This window comes from Argiope bruennichi, chromosome 4 (genome assembly GCF_947563725.1).
Source record: "Argiope bruennichi chromosome 4, qqArgBrue1.1, whole genome shotgun sequence".
In the NCBI taxonomy this organism is placed as follows: domain Eukaryota; kingdom Metazoa; phylum Arthropoda; class Arachnida; order Araneae; family Araneidae; genus Argiope; species Argiope bruennichi.
This window is the reverse complement of record NC_079154.1, coordinates 29,371,341-29,390,661: the sequence shown is the minus strand read 5'-3', so window position 1 is coordinate 29,390,661 and position 19,321 is coordinate 29,371,341. Positions and strand designations below refer to the sequence as shown.

The 19,321-nt window shown below is 33.1% G+C and overlaps 1 protein-coding gene across 2 annotated transcripts in view; it reads left to right on the top strand.

The window, feature by feature from the left end:
• The window catches only part of LOC129966545 (protein shisa-9-like), a 392,084-nt gene that overhangs the window by 368,511 nt on the left and 4,252 nt on the right, over nucleotides 1–19,321 (top strand). For both annotated transcript variants that reach the window (XM_056080985.1, XM_056080987.1), the window contains one exon: nucleotides 11,848–11,977. In XM_056080985.1, coding sequence (XP_055936960.1) covers nucleotides 11,848–11,977 — 130 coding nt within the window. The remainder of the gene's footprint in view (nucleotides 1–11,847; nucleotides 11,978–19,321) is intronic.

The window sequence follows — 19,321 nt, the reverse complement described above, 5'->3', positions numbered from 1 at the left end:
TATTTTTATTTATTTATTTATTTTTGAGAATGAGTGAGTTATAATTTCAAATATTTTAGATTCTGTTCTACATATCTCCAAAAAAAAACTGTTTGCCTTTCTGTCATGTCATGTAAAAATTTGTAAGACATAAAAAATTATTTTATTCACTATCAAAGCATTATATTCAATATCTGTATCGCTTGAAAAATCGATATAAATGTAAAAAAATTTAACATAAACTTCTCAGAATTGGATTTTGTATATGTCTTGAACGGATATATATATATAAGTTTCTGTATTAAAAAATTCAAATTATCTTGGACATTTGTTCTTGGAGCAAGATTGTTTTTCAAACCCATCTACACTGTTATCCCACTCTTCTAGTTCCTTTTATGTGTCAAGTAATCTGAAGATAAGGCTTCAATTTCTGGGAATAGGGTTCAAATTCTAAGCCGATTCAATACGCATTTATCGTATAAGTAAATTTGGTTTGTATTAAAGCTAATATCGAATTCTCTTGGGGGTGTACCTTGAAAATTCAAAGAAGATGTCGTCATTTCAAATGGAGTCCATGACATCTAACCACAGTTTAAAATCACGAGATCAGTCCCAAAATCTTCATCATGTTGATTAAAAACCTGCCATGAAATAGAAGTAACTTAAACTTGTCCAAATTGTCTGATTTGAAAATTTGCCAAGAATTGTTCTTGCCCAGAAATGATCCTCATCAACTGACTACTTGTTAAATTTAAAAATAATCTTCAAATAGCCTTCTTTTAGCGCCAAAATAGGAGTTCTCTAGTCATTCGACAATATGTAATTAGAATGATTTCCTTAGGAAACGAGATTATATCAAATCTTTCTGTTGCGCAGTTGGCAAAAGCCGTAAATAATTAGTTGTGTTTGAGAAGAATAAAATAATGTGTTTGATACTTTCAGCCTAATTTGATACTGACAAAACCATACAATTTCTGTGCCACGTACGTTATTGTTTTATATAGAGAGAGATATTTGTGTTGTTATAATTCGAATTTCACTCACAAATATTGAAATCTAAATAATATTTTAACGAAAGTATTCAAATAAGTAAATAGTTAATGCTTCAATAATAAAAAAGAAACATGAAAACTGGGTTTATTGGCTATCAATAAATGTTTTTAGACAATTATTCCTGTTGAGGTAGATGACTGTGTTGATATTGTGTGAAAATGGGAAATTTTTTTTATTTAATTTTCTTCCTGTAACAGTGTTCTTTATAAAACCATTTGAATTTTATTTATAAGTCCATTTTTTGGGAATTATACTGATTTTTATTTTGGCATTTCTATACAGTTTAATGCCATTTCACATCTTTAAATGCTATTTTCTCAACTACTAATCTTTGAATTTTCTTACAAAAAAAAACCCTCATATATTAAATTCTAATGTATATTTTTTGTTCAAATTTGATGCAGTAATTTCTCAATATGTTCTGCAGTTCCTGAACTAGAGAATAAGTGATTTATTTATTTAGAAATATTCTGTGGTTGTTTTAATACTTCACAATGCGAAGAAATGGAAAATTTTAGCTTGTTTTTTAGTCTAACTCCAATATTTAACGAATGAATAGAAATACAGCTTTTTAAATTCAAAAGTTAAGTAATATATTTCTCATGATCTGAAAAGTTTTTAACAAATTATTTAATAACATCTAAATTAGAAGGTTTTCGTTTTTTAGCCAAAAAAAAAAAAAAAAAAACACTTTTTTTCCCCAAATTTTAAAAAAGTTAAGGCATTTAATTGGTATTTTGTTTTCAAAACTGATTATTAATCTTTTTGGCGCAAAAATTCAAAATTTACTATTTTAGAGCGTTTTCGAAAAAACTCCTACCAAATGTAGCCACATATTTTGAAGCATTACTTGCAATTTCGAATTGTTTCATGTACGCAGTGTACTTAAAACAAATGGTTTCATGAATTTTACTGCTATAAAATTTATTTTACTTTTGCAGTTATAAAGAAAAAAAAAATCTCTCCCTTCCCTTCCCCCCCCCCCCTTTGAATTGAGATACGGTCAACTGCGCGTTTGAAAGTCCTTCCATGAATCAAGGCAGCGTGTCTATGACGATATTTCTTTAAGATTGGTACGTTATAGCTTTACTTGTCGCTTCGTTAACTTGGCTGTGTTTACAATATCCATTTTCTTGAAAAGAATTAAACAATATACGCGGATTGCCGTTTCTTGAAATAAATAGCTTCTCAAGATAATAACCGTAAAAACGTCACAATGAAGTCGGGAGAAATTTTTCTGCAACTAAATCCTAAATGCCTTGACAATCGTTGAGGAAACTTAGTTTTCCGCATTTTTTTTAATTTAATTTTTTTCTGGTATTTCATAGATACGCTTTTCCTTTTCTTAAGATGAGTTTTACGACCCCATTAAAACAAAATTGACTCTTTAATTCTTGACCAATTGTTTCAGTTTTACTTCTAGCTGGGCCTTCGCTTTAGAGAAATGAATTTTTCTTCACTTTTATGACTCTCCTGCAGTTTATAACTGAATTGATTTTCTTCTCTCAAATAGCCAGTTTTATCCTTTTGTTTAATAAAAAGCTTCTTCAAATTGCTCCTAGGACTGCTTCCGAGTGACTTTTTAACTTAAGCCTTAATAAAATGTCCTATTTAGAAATACTTCAGCTCGCAATTCTCAACTTTTTATTATTTTAAACAAAGCATTCTGTATGCTAGTCGTTTGCGAACTTTAACCTGTAACTGGAGACATGAATTCCTGACGCGGTCAGAGACACGGAGTCAAAATGACTCCATTGTAATTTTTCTTTTTTGTCTTTTGCAAGCAGCATTGGAATTTATTTTGGAAAGGCAATACATTCTGGAAATCATGTATTTACCAAAAATATCAAAAATATTAATATTAAAAATGTTATAATATTAAATGTCGGAAAGATGTTATAAGAAAAACCTAAACAATCCTTTAATGAGTATTTACTTTGGTTCGGTATTACGGAATTACACTAATGTTAACAACTATTAGAATTTAGCAAACAAAAATGAAGAATAAAATATTTTAAAATAATTTTTTTTAAATATTTCCTGGCTCTTTTTTGCATTATTCAAATTAAAAGCAGTTCCAGGGTTATTTATGGAGTCAAGGACTCCATAAATAACAAGAAAAACTTTGAAAAAGAATTATTCGGTTATACGCACGTGTTCATACGTAGACTTTTGCCAACATACTGCGAAAGAACAATTTGTAGGTACTGTGGAGATGATTGTATTCAAGGACAAAATGCCACGTGATAATCAGAGATAATAAACAACGTGGAGTCATTTTGACTCCTGTCTCCAGTTACGGGTTAAGGGTAGACAGGACACACGGAAACAATAAAACATGAAGTTGCGAATTCAAAATGCGACTCTTATACGCTGCTTTTTATCACTGAATTACTTGCTTAATTGCTATTCTTTCGACTAATTTTTCTATGGTTTTTATATTCTTATTCTTTAGTATATTAAGTATTGCAATGATCAAAAGATTTCGACTTCGATGTTTTTACGATTTTTCGAGTCAGGGAAATTTATTTTTGGAATTATGCCTGTCTGTCTATTGCTCTGTCTGTGAATCGCTTTGAGCTAATCAATGAAATTTGATACGTGGGTTTTGCACCAAATTTAGATTTATGTCAAGTTTGAACGAAATCCTATCGCAAGAATTGAACCTATTTGTCTATCTGAGCGCAAGTGAACTCTGCAACTACAAAATGGGTACACATTTTTAACATATAAAGTCTTGATCCATATCGAATTTTGAACGAATCCATCAAGAGTTGACTACCTATCGGTCCCAATCAAGTAACTGGAAAAGGGAAGATATTCTTTTTTTACATCCCATGGGCCCTTTCCTTCATGTCTTAGCCGTTTTAATATGGTCCCAAATGCATGTTGCCTTTGTGGAAATCTTGATGCCATTCCTAACAGTGCGCAACAGAATGTATCATGACTTCATCTTTCCACATGAAAAAAGCTAACATCTGAACTCAAACAAGTTTGGTTTCATAGTGTTGCCTCTTCCCAAGGATCCAGGATGAAAATTTAGAGAAGGATTCGTCATCTCGAAGACAATCAAGATCTATTCTGATTGTCTTCTGTCTGTCACTTTCCAAGAGTAGTAATCTATACATATATATTTATATTCCATTATTTTCGTGTTTTAACATAGCCCTTTTTTGTATTTGTCCTCTTTTTTTTGTTTATGTGTTTGTTTTTTTATATCTGTCCTCATTTCTAGCAGCCTTATTTTGTCAATAATTTTATTATTATTATTATTTCCTGAAATTTGTTATCAAAAACAAACTGTATGTCTATTTATGTTTTATAAATAGACATAATTTTTCAGTTTCACTTTGATAACTTGTTTACAAAGCCACTGACATTTCTCATTTGAATTTCAACCAGTTCGTTGCTCTCGGCTTTGTTTATCTAATATTATAAAATCCCCTTGCCAAATTTTAATTAATAAATGTTGGACATCGAACAATTTGGGCGATAGTCATGTAGATGGATAGTACAGGAGCGTTTTCCGATGTCTATCCCATTTTTGGGCTTTCTAAGCCCCAAATTCAAATATATCGAAATGTAAGACAAAATTCACTCTACCTGTCTTTCCGGGAACTTCTAAATCAGAAGAATCGAGGTATTCCAACATGAATTAGATGACATAAACATCGAAATCATTAATCCAAGCATTTTCATTTTTATCATCTTTTTTATTTACTGAACAAGGACACAGGCACAGATAATTATGTACAAGTATTTACATATTTCATTTTACGTGCACGAATTCTTTATAAAACATACAACCATCATTGGTTCCGTTCTTACACACTTCATCAAAACTGGAATTGAGCTGAAACTGAAAGTTACATCTATTACTGTCGGATCACGGGAATTTTTTCCTGACATCACCAGCGCACATGCGCAAAAGTTATAGTTGCAGGAGCAGGAAACGGTATTGCGTGTCTATTAGTCACTATAATTGCACACATGCAAACGCGGTAACTTAAAAAACGTTAGTATTTAGATAAATAAAATTTTGAATGTTGTCTTGCTACTACAATCGTAGTTTAGTGTCAAATTTTTAGTTGAAAAAATGTGTTTAGAATGCATACTTGTTTTCTTTATAATCCTATGAAGTAAAAAACATTCATGCATGGGATTTCAAAAATAAAAATTTCAGAACTTCTCACGTCTTAATCATGGTCTTGCCAAGGTTTTCAAAATTTATGCGGGAAGGATGGGAGTTATCACCGGCTACACCGACCCCCCCCCCCTAGAAGGCATGCGGAAAAATATGAATGACCAGACCGCTGCACCAGCAACACTGGTGGGAACTGTGATTGACTTCTAAGGGCCATCACAGGCCACGATACAACCCATCACTTAGGAAGTACGTCCCGTCATCGATGAGAAGCAACCGATCCCCACCTTTTTCTGTCTCCAACTACCACACTGGAAGCTTTTCATTCTCAATTAAGAAGTTCCCCAATGGGAGTGGGAAGGAGGGTAAAGAACACCTTCATTGAGAATATGTGAAAATGTTTTAAGTTAATATTTCGGATAGATTTTTTAAATATAAATCAGCCGCCGTTGGCGACCAGATTATTCGCCAACCACATAAATATTATCAATATGATCATCTCAACAAACTTTGATAAACTACTTTTTATTCCGAAAAAAGAAAATATTATTTTAAATTTAGCTTAAACAAAAAACATAAAACATTCTTATTGGTAGAAATGATTGCAAACTGGCAAATAATTTTGCCAAAATCAATATAATTATTAAATCTTGGGCATCTGCCAAAATCTTATTTTGTAATGATTCTTGCAATATTAGGATGAAGGAACAGGCGACTATTAGTAATGTATCTTGGAATCAAAACTTTTACATGAAACATTTAGCGAAATTGGAACAGTGATTGAGACTTTCTTTGGCTTTTCTGATTTATATATATATATATATATGTAGGACTCAGAAATCACTACTATTTTAGAACGCACATTTAATTACATTTAGGACGATTAGGACATTTAGGATATATATACATTAACATAAAAGAATTGAACATTCAGTAGATTTCGTCGAATACGTCGCGCCTCGTCTTTACTTCGTCCAGATCCGTCTGATCTGACACGTCTTCACTCTCGTCCAGATCCGTCTGATCTGACACGTCTTTTCTCTCGTCCAGATCCGTCTGATCTGACACGTCTTTTCTCTCGTCCAGATCCGTCTGATCTGCCACGTCTTTACGCTCGTCCAAATCCGTCTGATCTGCCCTCCGTCTAACCAGCGTCAACTCCGTCTAACAACCAGCAGATGGCGCTCGCCAACAGGCGCTCGTCACTACATTCGGCGATCCTGACGTCTCTTTCGTCCTCGAAAGTTAAAGTAGAAAAATCTGAAAGAATAAAAAAAAAGAAAACAGTATCTGGAAAAAACAATAAACATTTTTTTTTTCTTTTAGTCTGAAGACCATGCTTTCATGAAATCGGCTGCTGTGGAAGTTGTATTTGGTCCGTCATGACATCCAACTTTTTCCACGTCATAGCGATCCTTAGGTTCAACCTTAACAATCCGATATGGTCCATGAAACTTTGGTCTTAGTTTGAGTCCAGTTCCAAACTGCGTCCGTTGTATGGCCACTAATTCACCAAGTTTGTAGATGCGCGCCACTTTTCTTCGTTTGTTGAAACTTTTCCGATTCTCTTCTTGCATCTTCAAAATGTTTTCCCTTGCTTCTTCTCTCATATTATTTCGATCTTCCATCATTGCTTTTGTGTATTCTTGTTCCAATATTTCCTTTAAATGTAAATCAGTTGTATCTTTTAATTTTACACCAGTTAAAAGCTCAAACGGGGTAAACTTTGTACTCCTCGAAACAGTACTATTGATTATTTTTTGCACTGATGCAACATGTTTATACCATTTGGTAGGGTCTGTTATTGAGAGTTTTGATAGAATGGGTATTAAAATTTTATGCATTATTTCAATTTGCCCATTTCCGCGAGGAATTACAGTGCTAATTTTGAAATGTTCAATATTTTCATCCTGACAGTATGTTTCAAATTCTTTTGAGGTAAAAGCTGAACCTCTGTCTGTTATTATTCTCGTCGGATTTCCAAAAGTAGATTGTTGAAGCTTAAGTTTAGTTATTGCATCTTGAGTAGATGTTGATTTAACCGGATACAACCAGACAAATTTTGTAAAAGCGTCGACTATTGAAAAAATATGCTGATAGTTCTTATTTGTAGAAGGCATAGGGCCAATGAAATCTATGTGATATGTACTTAAAGGCAAATTTTCTTTTGGGATGGGGTTAAGGAAACCTTCACCTTTCCCACGTTTCTTATTACAAAGAATACACTCCACGCAATTGGCAATCACACTTTCTATTTTTGACCTCAACTTTGGTATGTAAAATTCTTGATTTAAAATTTCTTCCGTCTTAGCCACAGCGTAATGTCCTTTATTGTGAATTTCTCGAATAATTTCTCTTTGTAATGCTTCTGGGACTATGAGCAATTCTCTACCATTATCGTATTTGTATAAAACTCCATTTCTCACAATGTGTTCACCGTCTTCTTGTTTATCTATCAAAGCTTTCAATTTCTTAAGGAATTCGTCCTGATTTTGAGCATTGGCTATTTTAGTGGTCACTTCACTATATGAACGAGTAACAACAAGTACTGCGTTTCGACTAAGAGAATCTACGTGTGCCATTTGTTTTCCTGATCTGTGAACAATTTGGTAATCAAATTCCTCTAATTGTAAAGCCCATCTTGCAACTTTTGGTGTAAGATCTCTTTTACTCATAGTTTGTTGAAAAGCGGAACAATCAGTCACAATTTTAAACTTAGAACCCAGTAAATAATGTCTAAATTTTTTTAACGCTTCGATCACAGCCAAAACTTCTAATTCATAGCTACTATATTTTTCTTGTTGTGGAGATGTTTTTCGACTAAAATAATGAATAGGATAAAACTTATTGTCGGTTCCCTGTTGCAGCAGCACTGCTCCGAATCCCTGACTGCTAGCATCTGTATGAAGTTCTAAAACTGATCCCTGTTGATAGAGATGCAAAATTGGCTCCTGAGTTAAAATATCTTTGAGTTTTTGAAAAGCTTCCTTTTGTTCAGATTCAAACTTAAATGCAACGTCTTTTCTTAGTAGATCACTAAGCGGTTTTGCGATTTTTGAATAGTGGGGTATGAATTTCCGAAAATAACTAGTAAGGCCTAAAAAGCTTTGTACTTGTTTAACAGTTTGTGGTTGTGGAAATTTTTGTACAGCTACCGTTTTAGATACAGAGGGCTGTATAGTTCCGTTTTGGATTCTATAGCCTAAAAATTCTATTTGTGGTTTTAAAAACTGACACTTCTTAAAATTAAACTCCAAACCGTACTCTGATGCAACCTTTAGAACACGTTGTAATTTTTCTAGCCCTTCTTCCTCGGTTTTGGATGGAATAATAATGTCATCCATATAAATCAGTACAGTTCCATCTAGCATCAAATTCCTGAATATCACATTAATGTAACGCTGAAATACACTCGGACTATTGGAAAGTCCAAATGGTACTTTAAGAAATTCCCACTGGCCATGATGTGTTACAAAAGACGTAAATTTTGTGCTATCTTTCTCTACGTCTACATGAAAAAATCCGTTTTTCAAGTCCAAAGCAGTAAATATTTTTGATTGCTCAAGTTTGTCGAGCAAATCTTCTATGAGGGGTAAAGGGTACCGATCTTTAATCATCTTTTTATTTAGCTTACGATAATCAATGCATAACCTATAACTGTCATCCTTCTTCTTACACAAAACCACGGGTGAAGAAAAATTTGAACTACTGGGTTTTATTATCCCTTCCTGTAACCATTTATCAATCTGAGTTTCAACGAATTTTTGTTCTTTAAAAGGCAGCCTTCGAGGGTTATGACTAATCGGAATATCATTGCTCAATATTATTTTCATTTGCAAATCCGTACTTTTTGTTTTGTTTGGCGAATACTTATTTAAAAGACGATTTATTTCCTGTCTCAAGGGTTTTTTTACATGACTCATGTCGATTTCATCATAGTTTATCGAATCCGCTAAATGAATGAAGTATGGGAGAGGATGTGTATTTATTTTATTGCCAGTCTCAGCAAAAATAGGTGCCTGACTGTCTCTTTTAAGCTCCGAGGAACGTAGTGATGCGGCCTTGACCTCGTTTCTCACCAGCCGGGTGTAATTTATTTGGACTTTTTTTTCATGAATGATAATTTGTTTTTCTTGGAATGAAAAGCTTAGATTATTTAATACGTCCATGCCAATGATTATTTCGTTCGGCATTATTTCTAACACATACACATTAGTTGATATTACATATTCATCAATTAATATATCACAATAAAAAAAACCTAAAGGAGTAATGCTATCTCCACTTATACCAGCTAATTTAACATTATCAGTCGTTAAATTAGGTTTACCAATTTCCAAATAAAAATCATAATTAATCATAGTAATATCACTTCCAGTATCAATTAATGCATCACAATTTACACCATTTATTTCAACATTTTTACTAAGCTTATTTACAGTTTTTGGAGAGTTACGAGTATATACTTTATTAGAGAGAGACACTTTAAAATCTCTTTGCGGGCAGTTACTGGCTTTATGGCCAAAGTTACCACATTGGAAACATTTCAATCCTTTGTTTTTAAACTTGCAATTAGTTGATTTATGGCCAGTCTCATTACAATTAAAACATTTATTATTACTCTTGTTATAGTAATTATCATCAGCATAATTCTTTTGAGCACGAACGAACGGCAATGGTGAATTTTTAGCTTCTTTCGCGATATCAAATTTACTTCTGTTTTCGGAAACACGCCAATTTCTGTTTGTTTCCTTTTTAAGGTGACTTCGTGCAGCTTCATATTCGTCCAGTTTATTAACCAAATCTTCTACTTTCTTTATTTTGGGCAAATCGTCGAGAAAATGATCGCGTACGTCATTTGGTATTTTACTCTTTAACTGGTCAACGACCATTAGCTGCTTTAAATCTTCAAAATCGGTTATTTCTAAACCATTTATCCATTCCTCAAAAAAGTTATTCAGTTCAAAACCGAAATCCCGCCATGAAGAAGAAGAATCTCGTTTGTGAGTAAAGAACTTCTGCCTGAGTTGTTCGGAAGTTAATTTAAATCTTTTAAGCAACAGTTTTTTTATGTAATCATAGTCATTAGCTGATGGATCAGGTTCACGAGCAATTAAATTGACTATATCCAATGGTAATAACCCGAGTAAATAAGAAATCCAGTTTTCTTTTGCAATGTTAGCCCTACTTATTTGTTTCTCAAATAACGAAAGGTAAACACTTATGTCTCCGCTATTATCGTAATTCTTTAGCAATTTTAATATATCAGTCTTAGGCATATCTGATACAGTTAAAGTATTTTCTCTACTTTTTAACTCAAGTTCTAACTTTTTCAAAGTATATTCACGCTCTATCTTTTCGGCTTCGGCTTTTTCAGCATCTAACCTTTCGCGCTCCTGAGTGATAGTTAAAAGTAAGTTTTTTACGAACTCTTCGTCATAGTCTTTCGACTCTGTCATCATTGTAACTAACTGTCGCACTTTGGCATCCTGTGGTGCCGTTAGTTCTAATTCGTCTACTAAAGTTAGTAAGTCGCTCTTTCGTGCTCGTGTAAGAAATGCCATACTTGAGAATAAATCAAAATTGTACTCACAATTTCTTCAACGTCGATCCACACTGCGTCAGTCCACAAGTAGTTGATATCCAAAAGGTTTATTGTAGCACGTCAAATTTCACTCCTGTTTGGCTCTTCTTTCGTCTATGTACCGGTCTTCATTAATATCTCGGCCGAACCCCCATATTTTGTAGGACTCAGAAATCACTACTATTTTAGAACGCACATTTAATTACATTTAGGACATTTAGGATATATATACATTAACATAAAAGAATTGAACATTCAGTAGATTTCGTCGAATACGTCGCGTCTCGTCTTTACTTCGTCCAGATCCGTCTGATCTGACACGTCTTCACTCTCGTCCAGATCCGTCTGATCTGACACGTCTTTTCTCTCGTCCAGATCCGTCTGATCTGCCACGTCTTTACGCTCGTCCAAATCCGTCTGATCTGCCCTCCGTCTAACCAGCGTCAACTCCGTCTAACAACCAGCAGATGGCGCTCGCCAACAGGCGCTCGTCACTACATATATATATATATATATATATATATATATATATATATATATATAGAGAGAGAGAGAGAGAGAGAGAGAGAGTATCAGCTGGCATATCCAGCGTCAGTCCGAATAAAAATATTTTCAAGTACAGCAACTTATAACATTTTTCATTGCAGTGTCTTTCGTTGCTTTTCGTATTCATCTTGAGCAATTTCGCCTTGAACAATTACTAAACCGTTCTGTTCTTTTCCTCTTCATACTTTAAACCACACAATTCAAGTCCGGCATTGGAATTCCAATTTTTCTCTTTTTCCCACTGCTGCAAACACAAAGTTTCTTCAGATGCTGACTTTTATTGCTTTTGCCCAAAGTCCTATTTTTTTCTTTCTTGTGTCTGTGTATCAAATCGAAAAATATATCGCTGTATGTCCCTTCTTTTTGCTTCAGGTCCTCTCTCTTCAGATGAAAAGAAATGGTAACCTTGAGTGGCCTCGCACATTCTTCTGAACCATTTTAAATTTCTGAAAACTAATCAAAGAGAGAGTAATTAACTTAACGTCCGTAAATATTCTTTGGATGATATAATGTTTATATGGTCTTATTTTTTTCTCTGCAGGTTTGGCTCGACATCTGACACCAGGTGGCGTATGTGAAACTCCTTCGGATCCACCGCCCCCTTATAATGAAGCAAACAATGGGGCTTCGGGAGAAAGCATTGTCAACGGAAATTCACCTTCATCTAACAGGTAATAAAATGTTCCCCATTTTTATTCTGGTATTTATTTATGGTACATGATTTCTTTACACTGATTTTGATGTAAATGAGTAAAGGTCAATTATATAAGAAGTCGGACTGTTGTTTTAATCGACTGCAACACAAATATTGCTGCATTCTAAAAATTTTGGAACTTATTTTATCAGATGAATAAGAGTATAGAGAATCTATCTATCTGATATTTTCTTTGAAGTAACTACTCTGTGCAAGTTGCATTTTTACCATCGTTCATATAGTAATATAAATACGAAATAAAAGTCTTCCTTTTGATGCCTCTTCTTGTACTTTCGTCGTTGTACTTCTTTGGAACTTGAGAATCGTTGTCCCCTACACGAATTCTTCATAAAAGGTAAACTTTACGAGGTCAAATGAATCAGCTGGTTGTGTAAGTATCGGAATATGATTGCTATACAAATTATTTAATATCAGAAGTGGCCTGTGATCCAGGATATTATTATGATTGAGTGTACTCACTACTTTGCTTACCAACACTCTGGACAGATGCACTCATGAAGACATTTAATAAAATAAATTTCATAATCTCGGGTAATAGTTTTTGAAGGCCATTTTCAATGACAATAGTGATGTATTCATATTTTTTGAATACTGAAAATTCCTCCGATTTCTTATCATTCTAAATTCGTGTCTATAAAATTTTTCCTGAAATTTATTACAAAAGAATAGGTATTTTGTGTTTCCATCCAAGTAACTATATTACTCAACTGTACATTTTTGTCATTGTTATTGTTGTTACTTATGCACTTGTCATAGACAAGCCCGATGACGAAGCCAGCAATTTAAGCTGAGTTTGCTCAGTAGCTTCAGAGAGTAAAGGCCCTTGAGCACCCAAAGGCAGAAGTCTGACTTCTAGCTCACATGAAGATGACACTCACACAATCGCTTCCACAATCCCCCTTTTTACAGGGGGGGGAGCTCTTTCACACACCTCACAGACAGAACAAAGGGGAAACAACCATGCACGAACCAGGACTCGAACCTGGAACATCCAGATCACTGGAAAGACGAGCTACCCTAGGTCAGAATGCCGGCTTTTTGTCATTGTTCATACAAGATGTAAATTAAAAGCATTCGAAGCATACAAGCGAATTAAAAGTATTCTTTTGAGACATCCTTGTCTTCATCTTTGTACTCCTAATCGTTGACCCTTAAGGTGTACGCACACACTAGAAGATGTTTTTTAAAATTTTAATTTTAAAAATCCATTTTCACAGTAGGTCATTAATATATGTTTAAACTCATTTCAGTGAGAAAAAACCATATTACACTAAATATTAATTAATTAAAAAATATTTAATGTGCTAATTAGCATATTTTTTTAAACATGATATCTTAAATTCTAATTTGTACAGACACACATCTAGTTAGAAATGATGCCTAATATTAGTCTTCATGTTGTCTGCCTCAATCAAGTTATAAAAATATATAGTTTTTTTTAACAATTTTTTCATCAACGATGATTAGAAAAAAACCGAGATTTTTTCTGTAATTTTAACTTTTAAATGGCTATTTAAAACCTATTTCTATAAATATAACTTTGATTGAGGCACAAAACATCCGCTATTTTATACAGATTATTTTGATATATAATTGATATATAAAACTAACCCACCAACAAGAAATTAACCAACAAGAAATTTGGTTCATTTCTTGTTGAGTTATGATTGTTTGAATGAAGCAACATAGTGGGAAAATATCATTCTTCATAAAATGAATTTTTAAAACACCGTAACTAGAGTTTTTAATGAAAGCACCTCAAGAAAAATAATTATAACTCGAGAAATATTTCGAATATTGACAATATCTTAATATAGTTTGAAAGTTAAAGGATCAGAGAACATTATTAAACAATAAAAAAATATTCGATATTTTGAACGATTTTCGAAGTTTTAAGTGTGTACATACACCTTAAACAAATTCTTTCTAAAGAAAAGTCTTTGTAACATCTTGAAGATATAGACGCTTAAAGCTACCCCAGTCAATGACTAAATGAGATTTATGTATATTCATTTTTTGCAATACTTTAATTAAAATAGTATACTCTATATGCACCTTGTTATACACAACAAGGATATTAAATGAATTATCATTCTAGTTCTCGACACCCTTCTTCCTCATCAGCATTCGGGAGTCTGCTTTCGTCCCTCACCCCATTTCTTTTCATCAACTCTACACGTTCTTCCACCCCTTGTTCTTCTCTAAAATATCTTACTCAGGGGATAAGAGAAAGTTCGTTGAACCAAGCTGCTGTCGGGGTTCGTTACATCATTTGTGGGGATGAGATGAGAGGAGTACGCTATTTGTTAATGTCTTGGAGTATAATGCTCTGACTAATAATTTGATACCAAGAAGGTCCAGCTATTTGGTGCATTATTGAGAATCATTGAAAACGTATCCTTCCAAAATTCTGGTCTTTTGTGTCTTTGCAAATAATGCAGACTTTCAATGTAGCAAGTAGTAATGTTTCGACAGGCATTTATCACATTTCTTAAGCAATAATGACTTATTTATCCATTGCAAATACTGTTGGGCACTTCCCAGACCTTGCATCTCACTCGATATTCTCTCAGTCATATTTAAACCATCGATGCCATTTATAAACTCCAATTAGACTCATTGTTGTTTTAACTATGTAACTTAATCATCTGAAAAGTCTTGATTAGAAACAAACAAAATTTGGCATTGCCTCAGCGAAAAAATCTAAGACAGCACGAAAAAATGAGTGTAAATTGTGCAATTTCGAGTATAAGTCGAAATTTCTGAAAACGAGAAATTGGGGACAAATAAAAGTGTTAAAAACTCATTCATAAGAAGATTCAGTTGGAATGAAAGAAATAGAGGTATAAAACGTTTTAATTTACAGAACAAAATTTCAAATTTGTAGGAACATCGCCAATTTTTGTCGCCAAATAATTTAACCACTTTGAAGTATAGCTATCCACTCAGAATGCTCTGTCATTATTGCTCAAGTACAATTTAAAACAATATGATATTTTTTGTGATAAAATATAATCCATCAAAGTTGATTACACGACCAAATCAATCTTATTAATACTCGCCATCTTTGGCGATTATTTCAATGATATTAATATTATGTCGATCAATTTTGATGACAGGATTTTTCGATAACTTATCAAAACAGGAAAAAGGAGTAAATTAATTATTGATTTTCAAACATTTTAGAATTATATATTTTAGTTTTCTAACATTTACTTATATATCTCTGTCATCTGAACATTTTAATTTTATAAATTGGTGATTTAATGCTGGGAGTTCATGCAGTTTGAGAGAATTTAAATTTCTTTCTAGAAAGAAATGTATTTATAATTTCTTATTAATTGTAGAAATAACTATATGGTGAATGAACAAAGTTAGCATCATATTGTGATCCCAAAGAATCACGTTGTAATTCTTTGGGAGAGATTTGTTTGAGAGAGGTAATGTTGAGAGAGATAATGTTGATTCTCGTGTATAACTGTGATTACGTTATTTTAACATATTTCATTCCACTTCGTCAATGCGCAGTATTACTATTCACTTTTCGGACAGAATCTGAGATCGGCTTAGAGAAAAAAAAACTCTGACACTTTCTACAGTACCATCCTATCATTTTGCATGACAGTGCTCGGTTACACACATCGTAAACTGTGGTTGGTGTATTTAATCGATGGGGCCAGGAAGTGCTGTACCATACACCCTACTTCCCAGACTTAATCCCTTGTGATTTTTACTTAATACCTAAGATGAAGGAATCACTACGTAGCACTGTAACGTTCAAGGCTTCAGAACTGTTCCAGAGATTCATCAGGCAATAGACCGCTCCGTTCGAATTATCAACAGAACAGGCGCAGCTACAGATATCCTAAGACTTCCACATCGTTGGCAACGGATTGTACATAATGCTGGTGACTACAGTGAAGGACAGTAAAACTTAGTAACATGCATCTCTTTTGTATCATCTGTAAGTAAATAGTTGCCATTATTAAAATTCCAGCCCTCGTATATTTCGATCATATTTACGATAATAGCATAATTTATTTATATTTTGGAAGCATTCCAGAACTCTTTAAATGTCGCAGGAAATCTCAAGCTGCTAAATTATGTTTAATTCCACATTTAGAACACTTACAAATAAATCAAGGAAATAATCCGAAAAAATTGTCGCCAGAAAACTCGGCACCAGGAAATCATTTTGAGCTTTATTCCAAATCACTCAGATTTCAACAATTCTTTATTTTTCTAATTTCGTCTCTTCTGTAATATTTAATAGCATAAATATTTAATTCAAAATGATTTATAATTAGTATTCTTAAGCAACTAGTCTAAAACTGATGGCTGTAATAAAAGTGCTTTTAATTCTTATCAAATGTTAACCATTCGTTCAAATTAAAATGTTACTGTTCACTAACCAAATTTAAAATTACAGTTATTTTACACTATTAAAATTCAAGAAAAATGGTTTTTCAAGACACTTTTTATGTATATGCGGTTATCTCTGTTTTGAAATTTTGTATGTTCATTAAAAGAAAGAATTTACTGAATCACTTAAATCGTGAATACTTGTGTAACAATCAATATGATTAATTTGTTAGTCCAAATTAATTGATTTGTTAGGGCAGTAAACTCATTCATTATTTTATCACACTGATCAGTTATGAATCATTACGAGTAAAAGTGATCAATCAATTTATCACATTAGCAGGTAATTATTCATACTAACCAGTTACACGCATTAACTGTAACACGTATACAATAAGGAATTAATCCCTTAATATTAGAAGAAATATTAAATGCACATGAAAATATTTATTTCTTATGAAAATTGATTTCAGCTTTTAACAGTCAAAAATTTTTTAATTAGGGTAGAAATACTAAAATCTGCAATAATTATCAAAGTCTTTCGCTTTTAAAATGATGTATTCGAATATTCAACAACTAAAAGACGCCAGAACACTGCCTTCTACATTTGTCGTAGCAATATCCAACTCATAAAACGGCAACATCTCAAATAAACTTGTCTTAAGGATAGAATTTTCAATGTCTTTATAGAAATGAGGTCCAGGAGCTGAAAAGGGAGAATGAAGAAATAGATTTGTATTGACGCCTAATCGACGATCTGGACTTGACATTCTGTCATCTAAAAATACAAATGATTTTGTTGGCTTTGTGACGCTTTGTTCCTCTCCTATCCAAGAACTTTCCAGAAAATTTTTTCTTCTGATTGCAAATGCATTCTTCCTTTTATATTTAATATCAGGTTTCTTGCTTTTGCTTCTAAGTTTACGTTCCAATTGAATTAATTGTATCATGAACCCTAAATTGGGTCGAATTGCTCTCTTTCTCTTCAGTTCCTGAACAGCTTCTCCTAAAGTGTAGCTTTTTTTAATCATTAAATATGCTATTACAATTGCTGTGCATCGACTTTTGCCTGATTTTGATATCACTGCTACATTTGCCTCGGGTGAAGTTGATAAAGATTTGACAATATAATCGCAAGCTGCTCTGAAATATTCGAATATTGGGAATGTTGCATCATCAATTGCTTGTATGCCCATGTATTGAATGTTTTTATTTGCGCAGTAAAAAGGTGGTGTATATATAAATGGACGCCATTTTGCAGTGCAAATATCATGCTGACCTGTGATACACTTTTTGCAATATCCTAATAATATTGTATATTGTATATTTCTCAACATTTGTGGTGTATTCAATGCCGAAATATCACCAATCCACAAATGGGGAATTATTTCGTCGAGTTCAGAATACTTGTAAATAGTTCTCTCATGGTCCAACAGTTCTTCAGCTTTATTCCAGCTATCGACGGTTAAATTTTTAATATTTTTATGCTGTACTATTCTGGTGAAGTTCTCCCACAACTTCTCCTGCAACACATAAATAGCACCCAACAACCTCTTCAACAGAGTTTTCCTGGAAACAGTTCCCTTATTGTTCATGGACCCAGTTCTCTTTAAAAGTTTTTTAATATCCTCAATATGTTGCCGAACAATTCCCATTTTCTCGTATGATGACAACTTTTTATCAATATCTGAAGATTTGGTGATTGGTGAGCTCTTGTCCATTAAATCTTCAAGCTCTAAATTGGTAAAAAATTCATTTAAATCTGGAAGACACTTTTGGTGACTTTTAGGGGCCATAGTTTGCCAGTAAAGATTCATAGCAACATCGCGTAATCTAATCTCTTCTGAAAAGTGAGTCAAATTGTCCTGGATATCTGTAAAGGAAATTTTAGCTAATTCCGCTATAAACCTATCTACCCAATGAGTTGTAAAATAGGTTTCTTCTTCAAGATATTCACCACTTTCATCAGATATCAAAATTCGACTCCCTTTAAAAATCTCTCCCTCAGACTTGCTTACACGTCGTCTCCAAAATACAATGTCCCAAACATTTTTTTCTAATAAAAACCGTCTTAAATCTTTTAACACTTTGGTTTGTAAGCAAATACCTTTCTCAGCGTCCTTATATCTTTTAGTAACTTTTTTATCATCTACTCGTAACTGTTCACTTTCAATTTCATGTACAGCCGGTTTTGTTTCATATGATTCGTCATCTGATGAGTCAATGGGTCTTATCTTACGTTTATCTTTCTTTTTATAAGAGTCACCCAAATCAACTTGAATTGAAATACTTTTGAAAGCATCAGCACCTTTTGTGCAGACAAATCTTCCAGAAATTGATTGAAGAATGGGAGAAATATCTTCAGATGCAATAAATTCCCTGGATTTATCTTTCATATCTACCTTCATACTTTTACTGAGAATTGTCTGAGATGGAAAATCGCTTTCACTGGTTTGTGTTTTAAAACTTCTTAGAGCAGGTGGTGGTTTTATATCGTATATGATTTTAAGAACTTTCTTCCTAGCTTTCTTTTCCACAGTTGAATAATACGGTAAGATTTTCTTCGCAAATAATTTTTGTAGTTCTTCAACCGAAGGAGAAACTTCATAGATTGATACTTCTCCTGTGGTTGATTGGACTGAAGCATCTTTTATCAAAAATTCAGATTTATCAGTGCTTTTTGTGAATGTAATATTATCATCTTCCGCCTTGCATTTTGCTCCAGGAACTTCTTCAGCACTTTCAGCTTCTGTAGGTTCGGTTTCACCATATCTCGATGGCTGCGATTCAAAAAAGTAAAATCCATTTGGCCCAACTTGAAGTGAGACATCCATTTTAATTTAAAATTGATCTTGACTTCCTGAAAATACAATATTTGTTCTTTCGATTCTTTGAACTTCCTGGTCAGCTACTTAATTAGGAAATCATTGTATTTCAG